This window comes from Geotrypetes seraphini, chromosome 6, assembly GCF_902459505.1.
Source record: "Geotrypetes seraphini chromosome 6, aGeoSer1.1, whole genome shotgun sequence".
Lineage (NCBI taxonomy): Eukaryota > Metazoa > Chordata > Amphibia > Gymnophiona > Dermophiidae > Geotrypetes > Geotrypetes seraphini.
In genome coordinates this window covers 61,379,704-61,397,975 of record NC_047089.1, presented here as the reverse complement: position 1 = coordinate 61,397,975, position 18,272 = coordinate 61,379,704, and the positions used below count along the sequence as shown (strand labels likewise).

At 41.6% G+C, this 18,272-nt stretch overlaps 1 protein-coding gene across 1 annotated transcript in view; it reads right to left on the bottom strand.

The window, feature by feature from the left end:
* Window positions 1-15,200: 15,200 nt before the first annotated feature.
* SPRYD7 (SPRY domain containing 7) overlaps window positions 15,201-18,272 on the bottom strand; it is a 49,949-nt gene continuing 46,877 nt past the window's right edge. The window contains exon 5 of the mRNA XM_033950100.1: window positions 15,201-16,015. Coding sequence (XP_033805991.1) covers window positions 15,918-16,015 — 98 coding nt within the window. The 3' untranslated portion in view covers window positions 15,201-15,917. The remainder of the gene's footprint in view (window positions 16,016-18,272) is intronic.

Below are 18,272 nucleotides of genomic sequence, written 5' to 3'. Positions count from 1 at the left end.
GAGGGGTGGAAAGGGAGGCAACTCGCGGCACATATTTTACTGTGGAGACAAGGCCATTCACCGTTCTACGGGGCAGTGAATGACTTTGTCCCCGTACCTGCAGCAATCAGACTTCCCTGTTCCTGCGGGTTACCCGTGTCATTCTCTAGTCTAATCATCTCATTCCTCATCTCTGGTTGTGCTTCCCTGTGCTCTAAACTATTTCCAGGGCCTCCTGTCTTCTTTCTTGTTTCTTTACTACTACAGTAATTAACATTTCTATAGCGCTGATAGATATTTACAGCGCTGTACAACATATTTAAGAGTCAGTCCCTTCTCAGTAGAGCTTACACTCTAAATTAACAACAGGACAAGTAGGGACTTAGGGAGTTTCCCAGGGTGAGGTGGTTATGATCTGATCTAATAAGGATTTCTAAATCAAGCTTATCCAGTACAGGTTCAAGGCAATTTACAAGAAGGCCCATGCAACATCATGCACCTGCTTGTACAAAACCATGCAAGAAGTTTTTAACGCTGGCCAGCACGACAAATGCTCTGCACTGCTCTGACAGTCATAGAGTGTTGGAGTAGCACAGAGCATTCAGCTCACTGATCGGTATTAAAAACCTCTTGCATGGTTTTGTAAAAGGGAGGGAGGGAGTGGGGAATAAATCGGATATTAAAGCTGTTTGTTCATAATTAACAACCCTTGCAGTTGATCTGGGAGAGAAAATTAAAAAGTTAAGTAATAGATTGATAAAATCAGAAACTCAGCTAGAAGAGCATCAGTATGTTCCTTAAAAAATAGAATTAAACATATTCAGCGTCAGATTACTGAGCTAGATCATACTAACATAGAGTTTGCCATGAAGAAATTGAAGAGGGATTTTCTAGAACAGGGGAACAAAGCAGGCAAATTGCTAGCATAGCAATTAAAGAAGAGAGTGAACAGTGGGTATATACAATTTTGATCCCTTCTGGACAATGTAAGTGTTCCTATGAGGAAATAGCTCAACAGTTTAGATTATTTTACCAGACTCTGTATTGATCAGAATTTACAGGAACTGAAGAAAACATTCAGCACTACCTTCATGTTAGAAGAAAACATTCAGCACTATCCTGATGTTAGAGGCAGATCTAGATATTGTCGCTATCACAGAGACATGGTTCAGTGAATCACATGGATGGGATGCAAACATACCAGGATATAATCTTTTTAGGAAGGACAGAGATGGTCAAAAAGGTGGAGGAGTAGCTCTCTATGTAAAGATCAATATCCAAGCGATTGAAATGCAAGGGACCTGGGGAGAGGAAGAAGTGATATGGATCGCTCTGAAAAGAGAAGATGGAACTTCTCTCTACGTGGGTGTAGTCTACAGACCTCCGACTCAATCGCAGCAAATTGATAAGGATCTGATTGTGGATATCCAAAAGTTTGGAAAGAAAGAGGAGGTTCTGCTGTTGGGAGATTTCAACCTGCCAGATGCGGACTGGAATGTTCCGTCTGCGGAATCGGAAAGAAGTAGGGAGATAGTGGATGCCTTTCAAGAGGCTCTGTTCAGACAAATGGTGACGGAACCCACAAGAGAAAAAGCGATATTGGATCTGGTCCTCACAAATGGAGAGAGTATCTCTAATGCTCGAGTGGGTGCTCACCTGGGAAGTAGTGATCATCAAACGGTTTGGTTTGATATAATGGCTAAAGTGGAGAGCGGCCGCACGTTACTTAAAGTCCTAGATTTCAAACGCACGGACTTTAATGCAAGAAAGAGCTGTTAGGATGGGAGGACATAAGAGAAGTGGAAAGACAGTGGTCTAAGCTGAAAGGAGTGATAAAAATGGCTATGGACCTTTATTTGAAGAAAATCAATAAAAACAAGAGGAAAAAGGAAGTCGATATGGTTCTCCAAACTAGTGGCGGAGAAAATAAAGGCGAAAGAGTTGGCGTTCATGAAATATAAAAAAACCCAAGAAGAGGAGTGCATAAAGGACTACAGGGTAAAACTGAAAGAAGCCAAGAGAGAGATACGTCTGGCGGAAGAACAAATGGCTAAAAATGTAAAAAAGGGAGACAAAATTTTTTTTCAGATATATAAGTGAAAGGAGGAAAATGAAAAATGGAATTGCTAAACTAAAAGATGCTGGGAACCAATATGTGGAGAGTGATGAGGAAAAAGCAAATGTGCTAAACAAATACTTCTGTTCTGTGTTCACAGAAGAAAATCCTGGAGAAGGACTGAGATTGTCAGGCAAAGTTACACGAGAAAATGGAGTAGATTCTGCACCGTTCACAGAGGAGAGTGTTTATGAGCAACTTGAAAAACTGAAGGTGGACAAAGCAATGGGACTAGACGTGATTCATCCCAGGATACTAAGGGAGCTCAGAGAGGTTCTGGCGAGTCCTATTAAAGACTTGTTCAACAAATTTCTGGAGATGGGAGTGATTCCTGGGGATTGGAGGAGAGCGGATGTGGTCCCTATTCATAAAAGTGGTCACAGGGATGAAGCAGGAAACTACAAGCCAGTGAGCCTCACTTCAGCTGTTAGAAAAATAACTGAAGTGTTGCTGAAAGAAAGGATAGTGTACTTCCTTGAATCTAATGGGTTACAGGATCTGAGGCAACATGGCTTTACAAAAGATAAATCGTGCCAAACGAACCTCATTTAATTTTTTGATTGGGTGACCAGAGAGCTGGATCGAGGACATATGCTAGATGTAATTTACTTAGATTTCAGCAAAGCCTTTGATACAGTTCCTCATAGGAGGTTGTTGAACAAACTTGAAGGGCTGAAATTGGGACCCAAAGTGGTGAACTGGGTTAGAAACTGGCTGTCGGACAGACGCCAGAGGGTGGTGGTTAATGGAAGTCGCTCGGAGGAAGGAAAGGTGAGTAGTGGAGTCCCTCAGGGTTCGGTGCTGGGACCAATCCTGTTCAATATGTTTGTGAGTGACATTGCTGAAGGGTTAGAAGGAAAAGTGTGCCTTTTTTCAGATGATACCAAGATTTGTAACAGAGAAGACACCGAAGAGGGAGTGGAAAATATGAAAAAGGATCTGCAAAAGTTAGAGGAATGGTCTAATGCCTGGCAACTAAAATTCAATGCAAAGAAATGCAGAGTAATGCATTTGGGGATTAATAATAGGAAGGAACCGTATATGCTGGGAGGAGAGAAGCTGATATGCACGGACGGGGAGAGGGACCTTGGGGTTATAGTGTCCGAAGATCTAAAGGCGAAAAATCAGTGTGACAAGGCAGTGGCTGCTGCCAGAAGGATGCTGGGCTGAATAAAGAGAGGCGTAGTCAGTAGAAGGAAGAAGGTGTTGATGCCCCTGTACAGGTCATTGGTGAGGCCCCACTTGGAGTATTGTGTTCAGTTTTGGAGACCGTATCTGGCGAAAGACGTAAGAAGAATTGAGGCAGTCCAGAGGAGGGCGACGAAAATGATAGGAGGCTTGCGCCAGAAGACGTATGAGGAGAGACTGGAAGCCCTGAATATGTATGCCCTAGAGGAAAGGAGAGACAGGGGAGATATGATTCAGATGTTCAAATACTTGAAGGGTATTAACATAGAACATAATCTTTTCCAGAGAAAGGAAAATGGTAAAACTAGAGGACATAATTTGAGGTTGAGGAGTGGTAGATTCAAAGGCAATGTTAGGAAATTCTACTTTACGGAGAGGGTGGTGGATGCCTGGAATGCGCTCCCGAGAGAGGTGGTGGAGAGTAAAACTGTGACTGAGTTCAAAGAAGCGTGGAATGAACACAGAGGATCTAGAATCAGAAAATAATATTAAAAATTGAACTAAGGCCAGTACTGGGCAGACTTGCACAGTCTGTGTCTGTATATGGCCATTTGGTGGAGGATGGGCTTCAATGGCTGGGAGGGTGTAGATGGGTTGGAGTAGGTTTTAACAGAGATTTCGGCAATAGGTACCCAAGCACAGTAACGGGTAGAGCTTTGGATTCTTGCCCAGAATTAGTTAAGAAGAAAAAGTTTAAAAAATTTAAATTGAATCATGTTGGGTAGACTGGATAGACCATTCGGGTCTTTATCTGCTGTCATCTACTATGTTACTATGTTTCATAAATTGGTGCTGCCAAGGTTGGAAGAATCTGATTTGGCAGGACTGTCCTCCCCAATTATGGCCCAAAATGTATTGCAGGCAATTAAAAATTTGCCATCCGAAAAATCTCCAGGAGAGATCGGGTGAATATTATAAAATCTTGGCTGAGCCAGTATTGGAGGTACTGGCAGAGCTCTTTAATGAGATTGAAGAGATTGGAACCCTTCCAGCTTCTTTTTATAAGGCAAACATTGTAGTCTTCCCAAAACTTGAGAAAGACGCTACATAGTGTGCTAGTTACAAGCTGATTGCTCTCTTAAACAATGATATGCAACTTTTTTCCAAGATTTTAGCAAATTGGCTGGATATCCTTTTACCTAGTTTAATATACCATGATCAAACTGGATTTGTAGAATAGGCAACTGGGGGACAACATAAGAAGAGCAATTAATTTGATAGGATTAAACTCACTAAAGAGAGAGCATTATGTATATCAATAGAAGCAAAAAAAGCATTTGATAGAGTTGAGTGGAGCTATATGGGGTTAGGAGGTAGATATGGTCTACGGGTACAAGCCCTGTATTGGGAATGTAAAAGTTCTATTTTGATCAATGGTGTTCTGACTAGAGGAACACGATAAGGGTGTCCCATGCCCCCCTTTTAATTGGTATTGCGATAGAGCCCTTTGAAGCAGCAGTTAGAGCCTCAATAGACATTAAACCCATAATAGTCAATGGAACTACCTACAAAATTTTATTGTATGCTGATGACACCTTAATTTTTATAGTATCTCCTGCAGTCAAATGTATGACATTGAAAACATAACTAATCCAAAACCATCTCAATGTCCTTGATGTTCCTTTAATTTACTTTTAAACTTTTTTTAGGCCTCAGACTAGCCATTAGGTGCCATGTATTTCTATGGTCATCAAACAAACTTATGGCAATGGCATCCTCATTAGCCCCATTATATATTTTTTCACATTTTTCTTATTTAAAGTGCTCAGTGCTATTTTTCTTTAGTGTCTCATATAACTTAATTCTTAATTATTATAACTTAATTGACTTATCTTAAGTCAGTCTTGCCTCGTACTGTCATCGGGAAGGGACCTGTCATTCTGACATGTTTCGCCTTCTGGCTGTTTCAAGAAACATCAGTGGGGAGGAAGTATTTAAAAGGTAACAAAAAAATGCCATGGCCATCTTATCTCAATAAGCATTATACAGATTGGGATGGTGCGAACAAGTTTGAAAAGGGGTAAGGGTTTATTATATGTTTTTAAACCTGGTTGCTTCTTAAAAGAGATTTAAAACTTACATTTAAAATCAAATGCTGGAGTCTACCGTATTTTCATGCACATAACGCACGCGTTATATGCGTGAGCGCATTGTACAATTTTTTTTTTTACATAGTTCCCCCCCCCCAACGTCCGATTCATCCCCCAGCCCTGAAAGCCTGATGCCTCACCCTGAAGGACCGCTCGCATCCCCACCCTGAAGGACCGCTCGCACCCCCGATGTCCGATTCATCCCCCAGCCCCCCCCCCGCATGGAGAAGCAGCCTACCGTTGGTTCCCGATGCCAGTGAGCCCTGCTGCTTCCTCTGCCGGCGGTCCCGTCCCGTCTCTGAGCCCTGCGCTGCTTCCTCTGCCGCGGTCCCGCCCTTTCTCTGATGTCAGAGAAAGGGCGGGACCGCGGCAGAGGAAGCAGCGCAGGGCTCAGAGAAGGGGCGGGTCCGCCGGCAAAGGAAGCAGCAGTGCTCACTGGCATCAGGAACCAACGGTAGGCTGCTTCTCCGTGCGGGGGGGGGGGGCTGAGGGATGAATCGGACATCTGGGGGCTGCGAGCAGTTCTTCAGGGTGGGGGGGCAGCGGCCCTTCGGGGTGGGGCATCAGGCTTTCAAGGTGGGGACAGGACTTCAAGGGGGACAGGCAGACCTTTAAGGGGGGATAGGACTTCAAGGGGGGACAGGACTTCAAGAGGGACAGGCAGACCTTTAAGGGGGGACAAGCAGAGTCGGGGCAGAGGGCAGGGCGGCGAGAGGAGAGTTGGGATGTCAAGGCAGGAGCAGGGCCGCGATTCGGGGCAGAGCTGCGAGAGGAGAGTCGGGACTGCAGGAGGTTTTAATTAAAGGAGCAGCATGCACGGTTTACGCGTTTGCGCGCTATATATTAATTTGTTTACATAAATTTCAGTTTCCCGCGCACTATACCCGTGTGCGCGTTTTACACGGGTGTACGGTATATGCGTGAAAATACGGTAATTACTTTTTCATGGTTTTAGGGGACTTTTCTTGAAACAGCCAGAACGCGAAACATGTCGGAATGACAGGTTCCTCCCCGAAGACAGTATGAGACAAGATTGACTTAAGATAAGTCAATTAAGTTATAATAATTTTAAGAATTAAGTTATATGAGACACTAAAGAAAAATAGCACTGAGCACTTTAAGAAAAATGTGAAAAAATATATAATGGGGCTAATGAGGATGCCATTGCCATAAGTTTGTTTGGTGACCATAGAAATGCATGGCACCTAATGGCTAGTCTGAAGCCTAAAAAAAGTTTAAAAGAAAATTAAAGGAACATCAAGGACATTGAGATGGTTTTGGACCTTAATTTTTATGGCACAACCAAATAAAATCCCTGCATTTTCTTTTAGAAGAACTGCACCACTATGGTAAGATTTTGGGATTTAAAACTAACATAGACAAGATTGAAACATTGCTGTTTAATGTCAAAGTAAAAGATTTTGCAGAACTTATGTATTTATTCCAATTTTTAGCCTGTCCTCCCAAGGAGCTCAGAATGGGTTACAAGTTAGGATAGCATTGGAGGAGGTAGGCTTAACCAGATGTACCGGTAAAGATATGATGGTACAAGGGTCTGTTATATCTAATGCATCTCTTCAAGAGCTGTTACACCAGAGAATCCCGTTTTTTCAATATTTTCAAAATGGAGACTTTCTTCATAAGCATTATGTACAAGGGCACCTTGAAAGAGACCCTAAAGAGATTGAAATAGTGCTGTTTACGTCCCAAATTTACAAGAAGTTATCAAAGATTATGCGGCATTAGAGTGTTGCCATTCAATATCAACAATCTCTGTAGAATGACAGTGGGAAATTTGGTTGGGGATGCCAGTCCCTGAGGACTTCTGGACTGCGATATACACTATGCTCTCTCTTATCAAGCAGCACTATGGGGCAATGATCTGAAACAATTACTTACGCTTGCCAATACCTATGGGGATTTAGGAGACACCTAAAAACATATCTGTTCTTAAAGTACATAGGAAACTGATCTGCATAATCTCTCCCACAATAACTGATCTCTAGAGCTGTTAAACAATAGATTTTAACTATGTTAATTCTACTCAATCTGTAACATTTCTAATCATTGTAAACCGCATAGAACTTCACGGTCCTGCGGTATATAAACTATTATTATTATTATTAATGCTCTCTTATTACAAATTGACAACTTAAATAACAGATCATTCACAGGGTGTACTGGACACCTTCCTGAATGTTACTTATTACATCTGAATATATGGGGCTATGCTGGAGAAATTATGGGCAACTTGGTTCTATAGAACACAGGTGGCAGGTCTGTCCAAGTATACAGAATTTCTGGATATGAATTTTAGACTATATCCACCGTTGGACTGGAGAAGATTTCAGTCAAAATAAAGGGATGTGTATACTGGGTTTAGCATCCCAACAGCTGGTAGGAGGGATATCACCAATGAATGTGCCACAAATTTTATTATTGGCAGCTAAGATGAGCATAGTGAGATACTGAAGATTGCCCTTGGTCCTACTGTTGAAAAAAAATGACCCAGCAAGATCAAACTATATTTTTGGGCTGTTGGCTGTGATGATGCTGTGGGGCCAAGTGGTGTGACTGATATGGAAATATTGCAGCCAGAACATTGTGAATTTAGTTTCACCAATAATTCAGATGACCCAAATACTTCAGATAAGTCAGGACCTCTTAGTAAAAGGGACCTTAAATTTATGCTGCAGGAATTGTAATGTGCGCTTCAAAAAGATTCAGCTGCACATACAGTATGAGCGAACTGAAGGCCCTGCCATGATACAGGACCTTTAGGCTGGTTTTGAAGATCTTGGCAGTCAAGTAGAGGAAATAAAATGTGAGCTTGAAGATCATGATATTGGGAGATTTAGGGCCTGTTTTACAAAGCTGCGCTAGCAGCTGCAGCGCAGTAACGGCCCCGAAGCCCATAGAGATTTAGGGCTCCTTTTACTAAGCTGTGCTAGCGGTTTTAGCGCACGCTACACGCTAACGCCACCATTGAGCTGGCGTTAATTCTTGGCGTGTAGTGCGGGGGGCAGCATGCGCTAATCTGCCACTAAAAACGCGCACCTTGGTAAAAGGAGCCCTTAAAGGGCTTCGGGGCTGTTACCGTGCGGCTTTGTAAAACAGGCCCTTAGTCATCCAATTGGATACATCAACTGCTTTAATGTAGACTCTCCAAGAAAAAATTTATGATTTAGAAAATCGTGCAAGGCACCAAAACTTGCGCTTTAGGGGCGTTTTGGAGATGACAACTATGCAGCAATTGTGCGTGATATTTGTTATCAAATCTTGAAAGATAGTTATTTTTCAGTTTCCTCACCTGCAGACATATGTCTGGATAGAGTGCATAGAGCCTTAGGTCCTCCGAATAACATTCAGTCCAGGGATCTTATTGCTTGTTTTCACTAATAGCCGTTAACTAATAGGTGTAAAAAGAATAAGTTCTTGCAGCCATACATAATGGAGGTCCCATAAAATACAATGATCTCTAGATTGAAATATTTCAAGATCTGTCCACTCTCACTTTACAAAAGTGTCAAGACTTCAAAGACATGACCTTTATATTGCGCAGAAAGTGCATCAAATATGAGGATATTTCTGTTTATTTCCTTGGAAGTGTGCATAATTCTTCATAAGCTAATGTTATGGAAAGACCCAGAACCAGCATCAAGTTTATTTATTTAAAATTTGGTATACCACCTATCAAACTTCTAGATGGAGTATATAGTTAAAAATCTGGGTATAGACCAATGGGGTCTGGGTAAAGGATTTCAACACTATTAAATGAGAGTCCAATTGATCAACCCCTCGATAGGTGAGGCTCCCATTTGTGCATACAGAAGAGCTAGAAATTTGGGAGAATTCCTAAATAGAAAAGAAAGAGGGACGCCCCAGCCAGGTTACAGGGCATGTAATAACTGTCAATGGTGCCCCTATACCATGGAAGGGGAGAGTTGGACCCATCCAGAGACAGGCAAACTATATAGAGCAAAACATATGACAACATGTGTATCATCTCATGTAATATATGTCATCCAATGTCCCTGTCCTAAATTGTATGTGGGGCGGACCATTCGTCCTGTAAAAGTGAGATTAACAGAGCATAAGTCACGGGTCCATACTAGAGAGTTGCGCGGGGACAGAAATCTCACCCGTCCCCACCAAAGTCCCACCCGTCCCCGTGAGGAATCCCTCCGTCCCCACGAGGAATCCCCTCCATCCCCCTCAGGAATCCCCTCCGTCCCCGCCCGTCCCTATTAACTTCAGAAATAGTTATTTCATTTAATTATGCTACTGAATTAAAGGCTCTGGTAGAAACCCATTTACAAATAAGCAAAAAGACTTTATTAAATTTGGAAATATTAATTGGGAAGAATACATACTTTATAAACGGGTTTCTACCAGAGCCTCTAATGTTTATAAATTTTTATCAACACAACTAATATACTACTTTATCCTGAAGCAAAAAAAAAAAAAAAAGAAATAGAATTCTTTTCCTACCTTTGTTGCCTGGTTTCTGCTTTCCTCATGTTCTCATTCAATTCCTTCCATCCACTGTCTCTCTTCCTTCTGCATCTTCCATTTGCTCTGTTACTTTGCCTCTCCCTTTCTTCCCCCTTCCAAATTGGTCTGGCACCCATCTTCTTCCCTCCGCTCCCCCCGTAGTCTGGCATCTGTCTTCTTCCCTGCCAGCGTCTTCTCCCTACTCTCTCTTCCCCATTTCCTTTCAGCGTCCTTCCCCCCCATCTTCCCCATGTCCTGTTAGCGTCCTTCTCCCCCCTCTGTCTTCCACATGTGCTTTCAGTGTCCTTCTCCCCCCTCTGCTTCCCCATGTCCTTTCAGCGTCCTTCTCCCCCCCTCTGCTTCCCCATGTCCTTTCAGCGTCCTTCTCCACCACCACCACCCCCATCTTCCCCATGTCCTTTTCCACCCCTTTGTCCTCCCCATGTGCTTTCAGCATCCTCCCCCTCTGTCTTCCATAAGTGCTTTCAGAGTCCTTCCCCCCCCACCCTTCCCATGGCCTTTCAGCGTCCTTCTCCACCCCTTTGTCTTCCCCATGTGCTTTCAGCGTCCTTCTCCTTCTTCTGTCTTCCACAAGTGCTTTCAGAGTCCTTCCCCCCCTGGCCTGTCTTCCCCATGGCCTTTCAGCGTCCTTCTCCACCCCTTTGTCTTCTCCAGTGCTTTCAGCGTCCTTCTCCCCCTCCATCTCTCCCGCCCCGGGTGCAGCACAGCCGGCCAGGTCCCCTTACTTTTGTGGCGCTTCCCCGACCGACCGACAACAGCCCTGGTCCGACAAACCTCCCTGCCCTTAACCGCGAATCTAAATTACCTTCTTACAGCTGCTGTAAGAAGGTAATTTAGATTCGCGGCTACAGGGCAGGGAGGATTGTCGGACCGGGGCTGTTGTCGGTCGGTCAGGTAAGCGCCACAAAAGTAAGGGGACCTGGCCGGCTGTACTGCACCTGGGGCAGACTGCCCCCCTCCCTTGGTAGCCACTCGAACCACGAGGTTACTCTCCTTCTCCTTACCTGCCCTGCCTGCAGCACAGAGCCGAACGGAAGTCTTCCCGACGTCAGCGCTGACGTCGGGAAGACTTCCGTTCGGCTCTGTGCTGCAAGCAGAGCAGGTAGGGAGAAGAAGAGCCGTGCGACTGAGTACATCCAACCCCGCAGGAACCCCGCGACCCTCGGAGGCGTCCCCACGGGATCCCCGCGACCCTAGGGGGCGTCCCCATGGGATTCCTGCGACCCTAGGGGGTGTCCCCATGGGATCCCCGTGACCCGAAGGGGGTGCCCGCGGGATTCCCGTCGTCCCTGTTCCCGTGCAGCTCTCTAGTCCATACCCAGAATGAGACTGCCCCTCTAGTACGCCATTGGAAGCTATTTAAACATTCAATGAAAGATCTGAAATGGCGGGTGTTAGACATGGTGGAGGTAGGGTGGGAAGGAGGTAATCTCACGCAGACGCTAAATTTAAAAGAGCTCCGTTGGATGCATTAATTACAAACCATGCAGCCTTTAGGATTGAATGAAACCAGTGATTGGCTAACTTTAGCTGAATAAATATAGGTGGATATGGTAGGTTTGGTCTGTGGATTGTGGTGATTGATAAAGTTCTTTGAAGAACTTGCCTGTTGTGTGGATTGTGATGATTGATAAAGTTCCTTGAAGAACTGGTTTGGTATGTGGATTGTGATGATTGGATAAGTTCTTTGAAGACTCTGTCTGAAGAGTAGTGTATTATTGGGTATACTATGGATGATGTCATCAGGGGGGTGTATATCATGCAGTAACTGAATGTCACAGCCCTATTTAGATGACATATTGTAAGCAGCTTGAGAAAGCGAATGAATAAAATGTAGTTGGTGAATACTTGAAGGGAATGATATAATACCGATAATTATTCATTGACATTCCCCTCCCAATAACTCTTATGTTGCTGTGTTTGCTTTGTTGTAGTTAAGGTACTTCCTCCGTCCTGAGGAAGATACAAAACGCGTTGGTGGGGCGTTGTGTAACAGCGACATTGCACAAAGCTAAGTTATTTAGGGGATAAGAAATGTTCAGTATATTACTTGAACATGAATCAGAAAGAATGATAAATTATTGAAATGAATGAAATGACTGAGAAAACATATGGAAGAGATAAAAATTCAATGAATTGAGATTTTGGAAATGACTTTAAAGATATTAGTATATTTATTTATTTATTAAAGAGCACAGGAAACAGTATGAAAAATTAGAATTAGAAACTGAAGAATATAAAAAAGAGATTAGAATAGAGGGCACATTTGGATGAGCCAGTGACGAGTGCTGCCACATTGTGCTGCAGGAACCAACAAGCAGACAAGTGGCATTCTGAGATTCCCCTTGTGTCTTTTAAAAGTATTATAAGCTGCTTCATAAAGCATGATATAAATTTAAATAATAGTTTGAAATATCCTGGGATAAAGCACAGTTACTTACCTAACAGGTGTTATCCAGGGACAGTAGGCAGATATTCTCACAACCCACCCACCTCCCCGGGTTGGCTTCTTAACTGTGCGGTGTGGGCTATTGCAAACTTTCTAAAGACTTAAAGTGGCGATGCACTTTTAAAGTGGTCCATAGCGGGGCTCTGTCGGTGACGTCACCCATCAGTGAGAATATCTGCCTGCTGTCCCTGGATAAAATCTGTTATGGTAAGTAACTGTGCTTTAGTTCCCATTATTGCAGACAGGAGAGAAATGACTTGGGCTAATTTGTGATGCATGGGACATTCATGAGTGTTTGTTGTGCAACTTCTAATATTAAGGATTCTATTGAATCAACATTTTAATTGAGCCTAATCTTTTATGCAATGACATACATAAGTTGTGATTTTGTTGTGAGTTAGGATGTTAGTTTGTTTTAAATTTTGCCAAGAATTATTCAAAATTTTTAACTGCGAAAAAGATAAGTTTCAAATATCAACAGGCTCTTCAGTCTTAGTATTATAATAATAAAATAAAATTAAATAATGCCTACATTTTAAAAGGACAATTAGACATATTAATATTTAGAATTTCTTTTTAGCATTTTGGTTTGTTTCCATAGAATTACCCATCAGCAAGGCGAGGCTTTGCAGACTGGCTTTATATAATTCCTCAGCTTTTACTAGACCCCTCCCTTCTTATGTGATCCACACTATACTTTCGAGTTTGTCTACACTTTTTCAGAGTTTTACTTGTTCTAAAGAGGCAAGCCTTTGCTCATAGCCTTTCACAATATCACCTACTTCTCTCAGGCAAATCATCAATATGTGCACGTTGGAAGCTATCTTACTATATTGTGTACTATATGAAACATAGAAACATGATGGCAGATAAAGGCCAAATGGCCCATCTAGTCTGTCCATCCGCAGTAACCATTATCTCTTTCTCTCTCCGAGAGATCTGTGTCTATCACAGGCCCTCATGAATTCAGACACAATCTCTGTCTCCACCACCTCTTCTGGGAGACCGTTCCGTTCATCTAACACCCTTCCTGTAAAAAGTATTTCCTTAGATTACTCCGGAGCCTAACACCCCTTAACTTCATCCTATGCATTCTCATTGCAGTTTCCTTTCACATGAAAGAGACTCGACTCATGTGCATTTACATTACATAGGTATTTAAATGTCTCTATCATATCTCCCCTCTCCTGTCTTTCCTCCAAAGTATACAGATTGAGATTTTTAAGTCTGTCCCCATATGCCTTATGATGAAGACCACATACCATTTTAGTAGCCTTCCTCTGGACCGACTCCATCTTTTTTATATCTTTTTGAAGGTGCGGCCTCCAGAATTGTACACAATATTCTAAATGAGGTCTCAAAGTCTACACAACTACTCTTTTAAAATTTTAAATATAAGGGAAAATCAAAAAGAAAAGGCAAAATACATTTAAAGGATTTAACAGAACTTTCCACATAGTCCCCATGCAAGACAACACATTTGTTATATCATTCAACTAGCTTCTGCATTCCTGCAGAGAAGAAGTTTTTCAGCTGCTCCGAAGCCAAGCGAGCACCGCTTCCTTTCCTTTATGCTTTGTCTTTTGCTCTTCGGATCGCAGTATGCTTCCATGTCTTGTCACCGTTGACAATTCTCACCAGAATAATCGGATCTTCTTCATACCATCTCAGGAACATCTTCATACCATCTCGCAACCTCCACACCCTGTTGCTTGTGCAGATTAGTAAGCTATTTGGGAATCCATTGTGCACAGACTTTCCTATATCCCAACTTGAATGAAAAGGTGTGGTGGCTATGTTAGTCCACTCTTCAAGATAATATTTAGAAATAAAACAAAAACATAAAGAAAAAAAAATACATTTTTTATTGGATTGGACGAACTTAATGTAGTTTATGATTAGCTTTCAAAGGTAATCCCCTGTTCTTCATCAGATCAGAAATAAGCAAATGTTGGCAAAATCAGTATATATATAAGGGAAACATGAAAAGCATTTCAGTGGTAGTTGGGAAACAGAGGTGACAAAACAGTTTAAATTTATTTGCAGTGGGTAACCAAGCCAAAGTCTTTGTTAAGTAGGAGACAGAGAGGTATCAAAGCAGTTTAAGTTTCTTTATAGTGTGAAAAAAGCCAAGGTCCTTGTTGAGCCCTGTCCAGTGGGTATAAAAATATTTTATCATCATTTTGATTTCAAAAGTCTTATATTCTTGAATTGTCTTGAAACTTCCTTTCAGTATTCTCACCATAGAATCATTGGGGCAGTGGTCAGTTTTTCCAAAGTGTTGTCCGACAGAGGTGACATCCTGGTCGGCATTGTAATCTTTAATATGAAGGAAGTGAAAATTGTGCCTATACATAAATTTACTAGTGCTTCAATTACACCTTATTACATTTGTATTGTGATTATTTTCAGGATTTTATTCCCTCTCCATTATCTAAGCTTGAATGTGACTGGTGCATGTTAGTGGATAGAATAAATCAGTTTACATGCTTTTAACATGCCTTTGACAAGCAATTCAAAAAATGTATAAACTGCATATACTCTGGTTGTTTTGCATTTTCAGTTAAGAGTCACCAGTTTAGTATTTGGTATCACAGCTCACCTAAGAATAGGATTTTCTGTATCAGAAATTGGATTTTGCATGGGAGATGCCTATGCACATTCGACAAGTTGTACTGTTTCTTGTTGCCCTTGACTATTGTCTTTTGTTGTTTTCTGCTTGAACATTGTATTTTTCTTCTGTGCAATGTTCCTTTAATAAAAATATTTTTTTTAAAAATAAATAATCATAACCATTCATAAAATTTAAAGTCAGAACACAAAAGACCCACTTTACTTTCCATGAATTATTTCAGGCCAGGAGTTGCTTTTATCATAGCTCATTTTATTATTATAGACAAGTAACATTTAAATAAAATTCCATAAAACAATTAGCTGAATTTAGACATAAAGCATCAAACCAAAAACTTATCAGTCTTTACATATATATCATAACTGGCCAGCCTACACCTACTAGGCAACCAGAGTACCAGCATAAGTTTTCAGAAATACCATTACAATCCAAACATGCTTTTACAATTTCTAAAATGTTTTGGTATTCATGTGGCCTACTGCTTCTTATTGTGTGGACAGCAAGTCTAAAACAGTGAGGTTCAAATAGAGATACTGAAAGACAGTAGTTATATTTACAAATTCAAAAGGAAAAAAATGAATACCCATTGTAATGTTGCAGAATAATGACACCAGTTTACAAGAAGCAATCTTGAAAAAATCCATCTACTTGGATTCAGATTTCCATGTAATAACTGTATTTGATTTATCTGGTTTTTCATGTGCATACTTGTAGGAGGAGCAGCAGCCAAACTTACAACATGGATTTTTTAATATCACAATTTAACCTTTTTTGTCAAAATCTGTAACATGTAATGCTCTGGCGCTGCAGGAAGCAGATAGACCCTGTTATTTACACCATACGCAAGAACTTGCTGAAGAGACATTTCCTAAAACTGATGCAAAGATCTGAAGAGAATGCAAATACTTTGGAACAGTGCAAGGGTGCAAAACTTAAGTTAAAAATAATTCAAAAAATCTGTTGCTCAAACAATATCTTCTCAAATCCTGCTGGAGCAGAGTGATAAAAGTCACTGAACTGACAATCCAAAATTGCACTGTCATCAACTGTGGGAGAAAAAGAACAAAATTAACACAAAATAGAAGTATATGAAAGACTAAGGGCTCCTGTTACTAAGCTGCGCTAACAGTTTTAGCGCGCGCTTGACGCTAACGCCTCCATACAGCTGACGTTAGTTTTTTCCACATAGTGCGGGGTTAGCGCACGCTAATCGTCACTGCTCGCTAAAAACGCTACCGCAGCTTAGTAAAAGGAGCCCTAAGTCCTCTCTCACCTTTCAAACAAGCTTCCCTATATAAATCAACAGCACCCAACATAAAATATTGTAAACTTTAAAGAAAATTCAGAATAGGATGGACTGAACTGAGGTCTGCAGATGCAGAACACCTCCTGGGTCCTAATGACCAGTCTGTAAAATACAAAAAAAAAAAAAAAAATTAAGCATGAGATTGTCGGGTATTGAAGAAACACAGTAAACATTAAAGCAGTTTATTTTCTGATACTTATTTAGTGGGAGCCAGAAAATCATTCTGAAGCACTGCATGATTAATTGTGTCTTAGATAAACACAAAGGAACAAGAGAGTAGTTTTATGATTGCACATTATAAGGATTCCATTTCATTTGGGAACCTAGCCAGCAAGATACAATATATTAGATGTATATACAGAATAAGTTTTGGAAAGTCCCTCACTTCGGCAGTGGGGCAAGGAGTGTATACACCCTAGGAGGGTTAACCAGCAACCCTACATCATTTATTTTCAATAAATGAGCATCTTATCAGCAAAACTCAAGGTCAGCGCCAAAATAAATGTTCTTACAAGAAAGGAAAGAAAATAGTAGCAAACTGTCTTTAAACATGCAGATTCTCCAATTACAAATTTCAATACTCAATAAAAATGCATGCAATATACAAATAAATCTTTTTTTAAATGACTGGTGTTAAGATACAAGCAGACAAAAGTAATAAATCAGCATTTAAGAAAAAGATTAGGTTCTTACCTTGCTAATATCTTTTCTAGTAGATAGGTGTGTTATTCTGGATAGACAGGTAATATCCCTATGCTCACGAGATGTGCAGAAGGATTCCACTCCAGCTTTTGAATCCCTCTTTCACTAGAAGGCTCTGCTGCCCCAATCAGATTGTACCAAAGCAGGAAATAGTCCAACATAGAAATACATGTGAAGGAGGGGTATGGGGAAGCTCCTAGAACTACAACTCTGTACTGCTCTGAAATCATAAATGTTAAATACAGTATTGCCATTAGACAATCAAAACTGAAATATTTGTGGAGCTCAAGTACAACCCCAATGTGTTATAGCAATAGTTCATTCTTTATACTTATACTCCTAAGGACTGACTGACATCCAAATTTCAGTTTGGACTCAAACTTTATGAGTGAGATATAGGTGGGCACAGGAGATAACTGACAGGGCAGGGCTTTGGAATGACACACCTATCTACTAGGAAAGAGATTAGCAAGGCAAGAGCCTAATCTCTTTTTCTATTGCAATATGTGTCATTTTGGATGTACGGGACGTACAAAAATAGTCCCATAAAACTAGGGCAGGATCACTGTGCCGGCTCATAACACTGAGGACTCAAAGGCGGAGTCCTCCCATGCCACTACATCCACTCTTTAAAACTTGGAAAAAGTATGTAGAGTGGACCAAGTCGCTGCCCTACAAATCTCCTTGGGGGAGACCACCCAAGCTTCTACCCATGAACCCATGAAGAAGCCACACTTCTATTTGAATGCGACTTTGTGGAGACTGGTGACTGTTTACTATAGGCAATATATCTTGGTGGAATGGCCCTACGGATCCATCAGGATATCGTGGCCTTGGAAGCTGGAGTGTTGCTTCTAGCCCAACATTAGTGAGCACAAAAGATGGTCAGATCGCCTGAACTCATTGGAGAGACCTCAAGATATCGTAGAAGCTTGTAACCACTCTGAATGATCTCCAATCACCCAGGCCTCCACATACTCCGAGAGCCATCCCCCTATCATCAGGACTCGGCATCATTGTGCTTTCTTGGAGGATGGAGTGGAATAAGAACTGGAGGCTTAGCTCTGCCTGGGGCCTGAGAATCTCTGTATGGCTCCCTGGAAGGATCTCTAAGAGGAAGCTCCACCTGAGTACTGTTGAAAGCACCTGGAGCCATGAAAATTAGACCGTCTGGGGCCTCTAGAGGCTTGTGGTCTGTTATCAGGTAGAGATTTTGGCCAACTATCTGCCACATTGGTCAGGAGATTGTCCAGTCCCTTTCCGAACAACATTTGTCCCTTGAAAGGAAGTCTGCT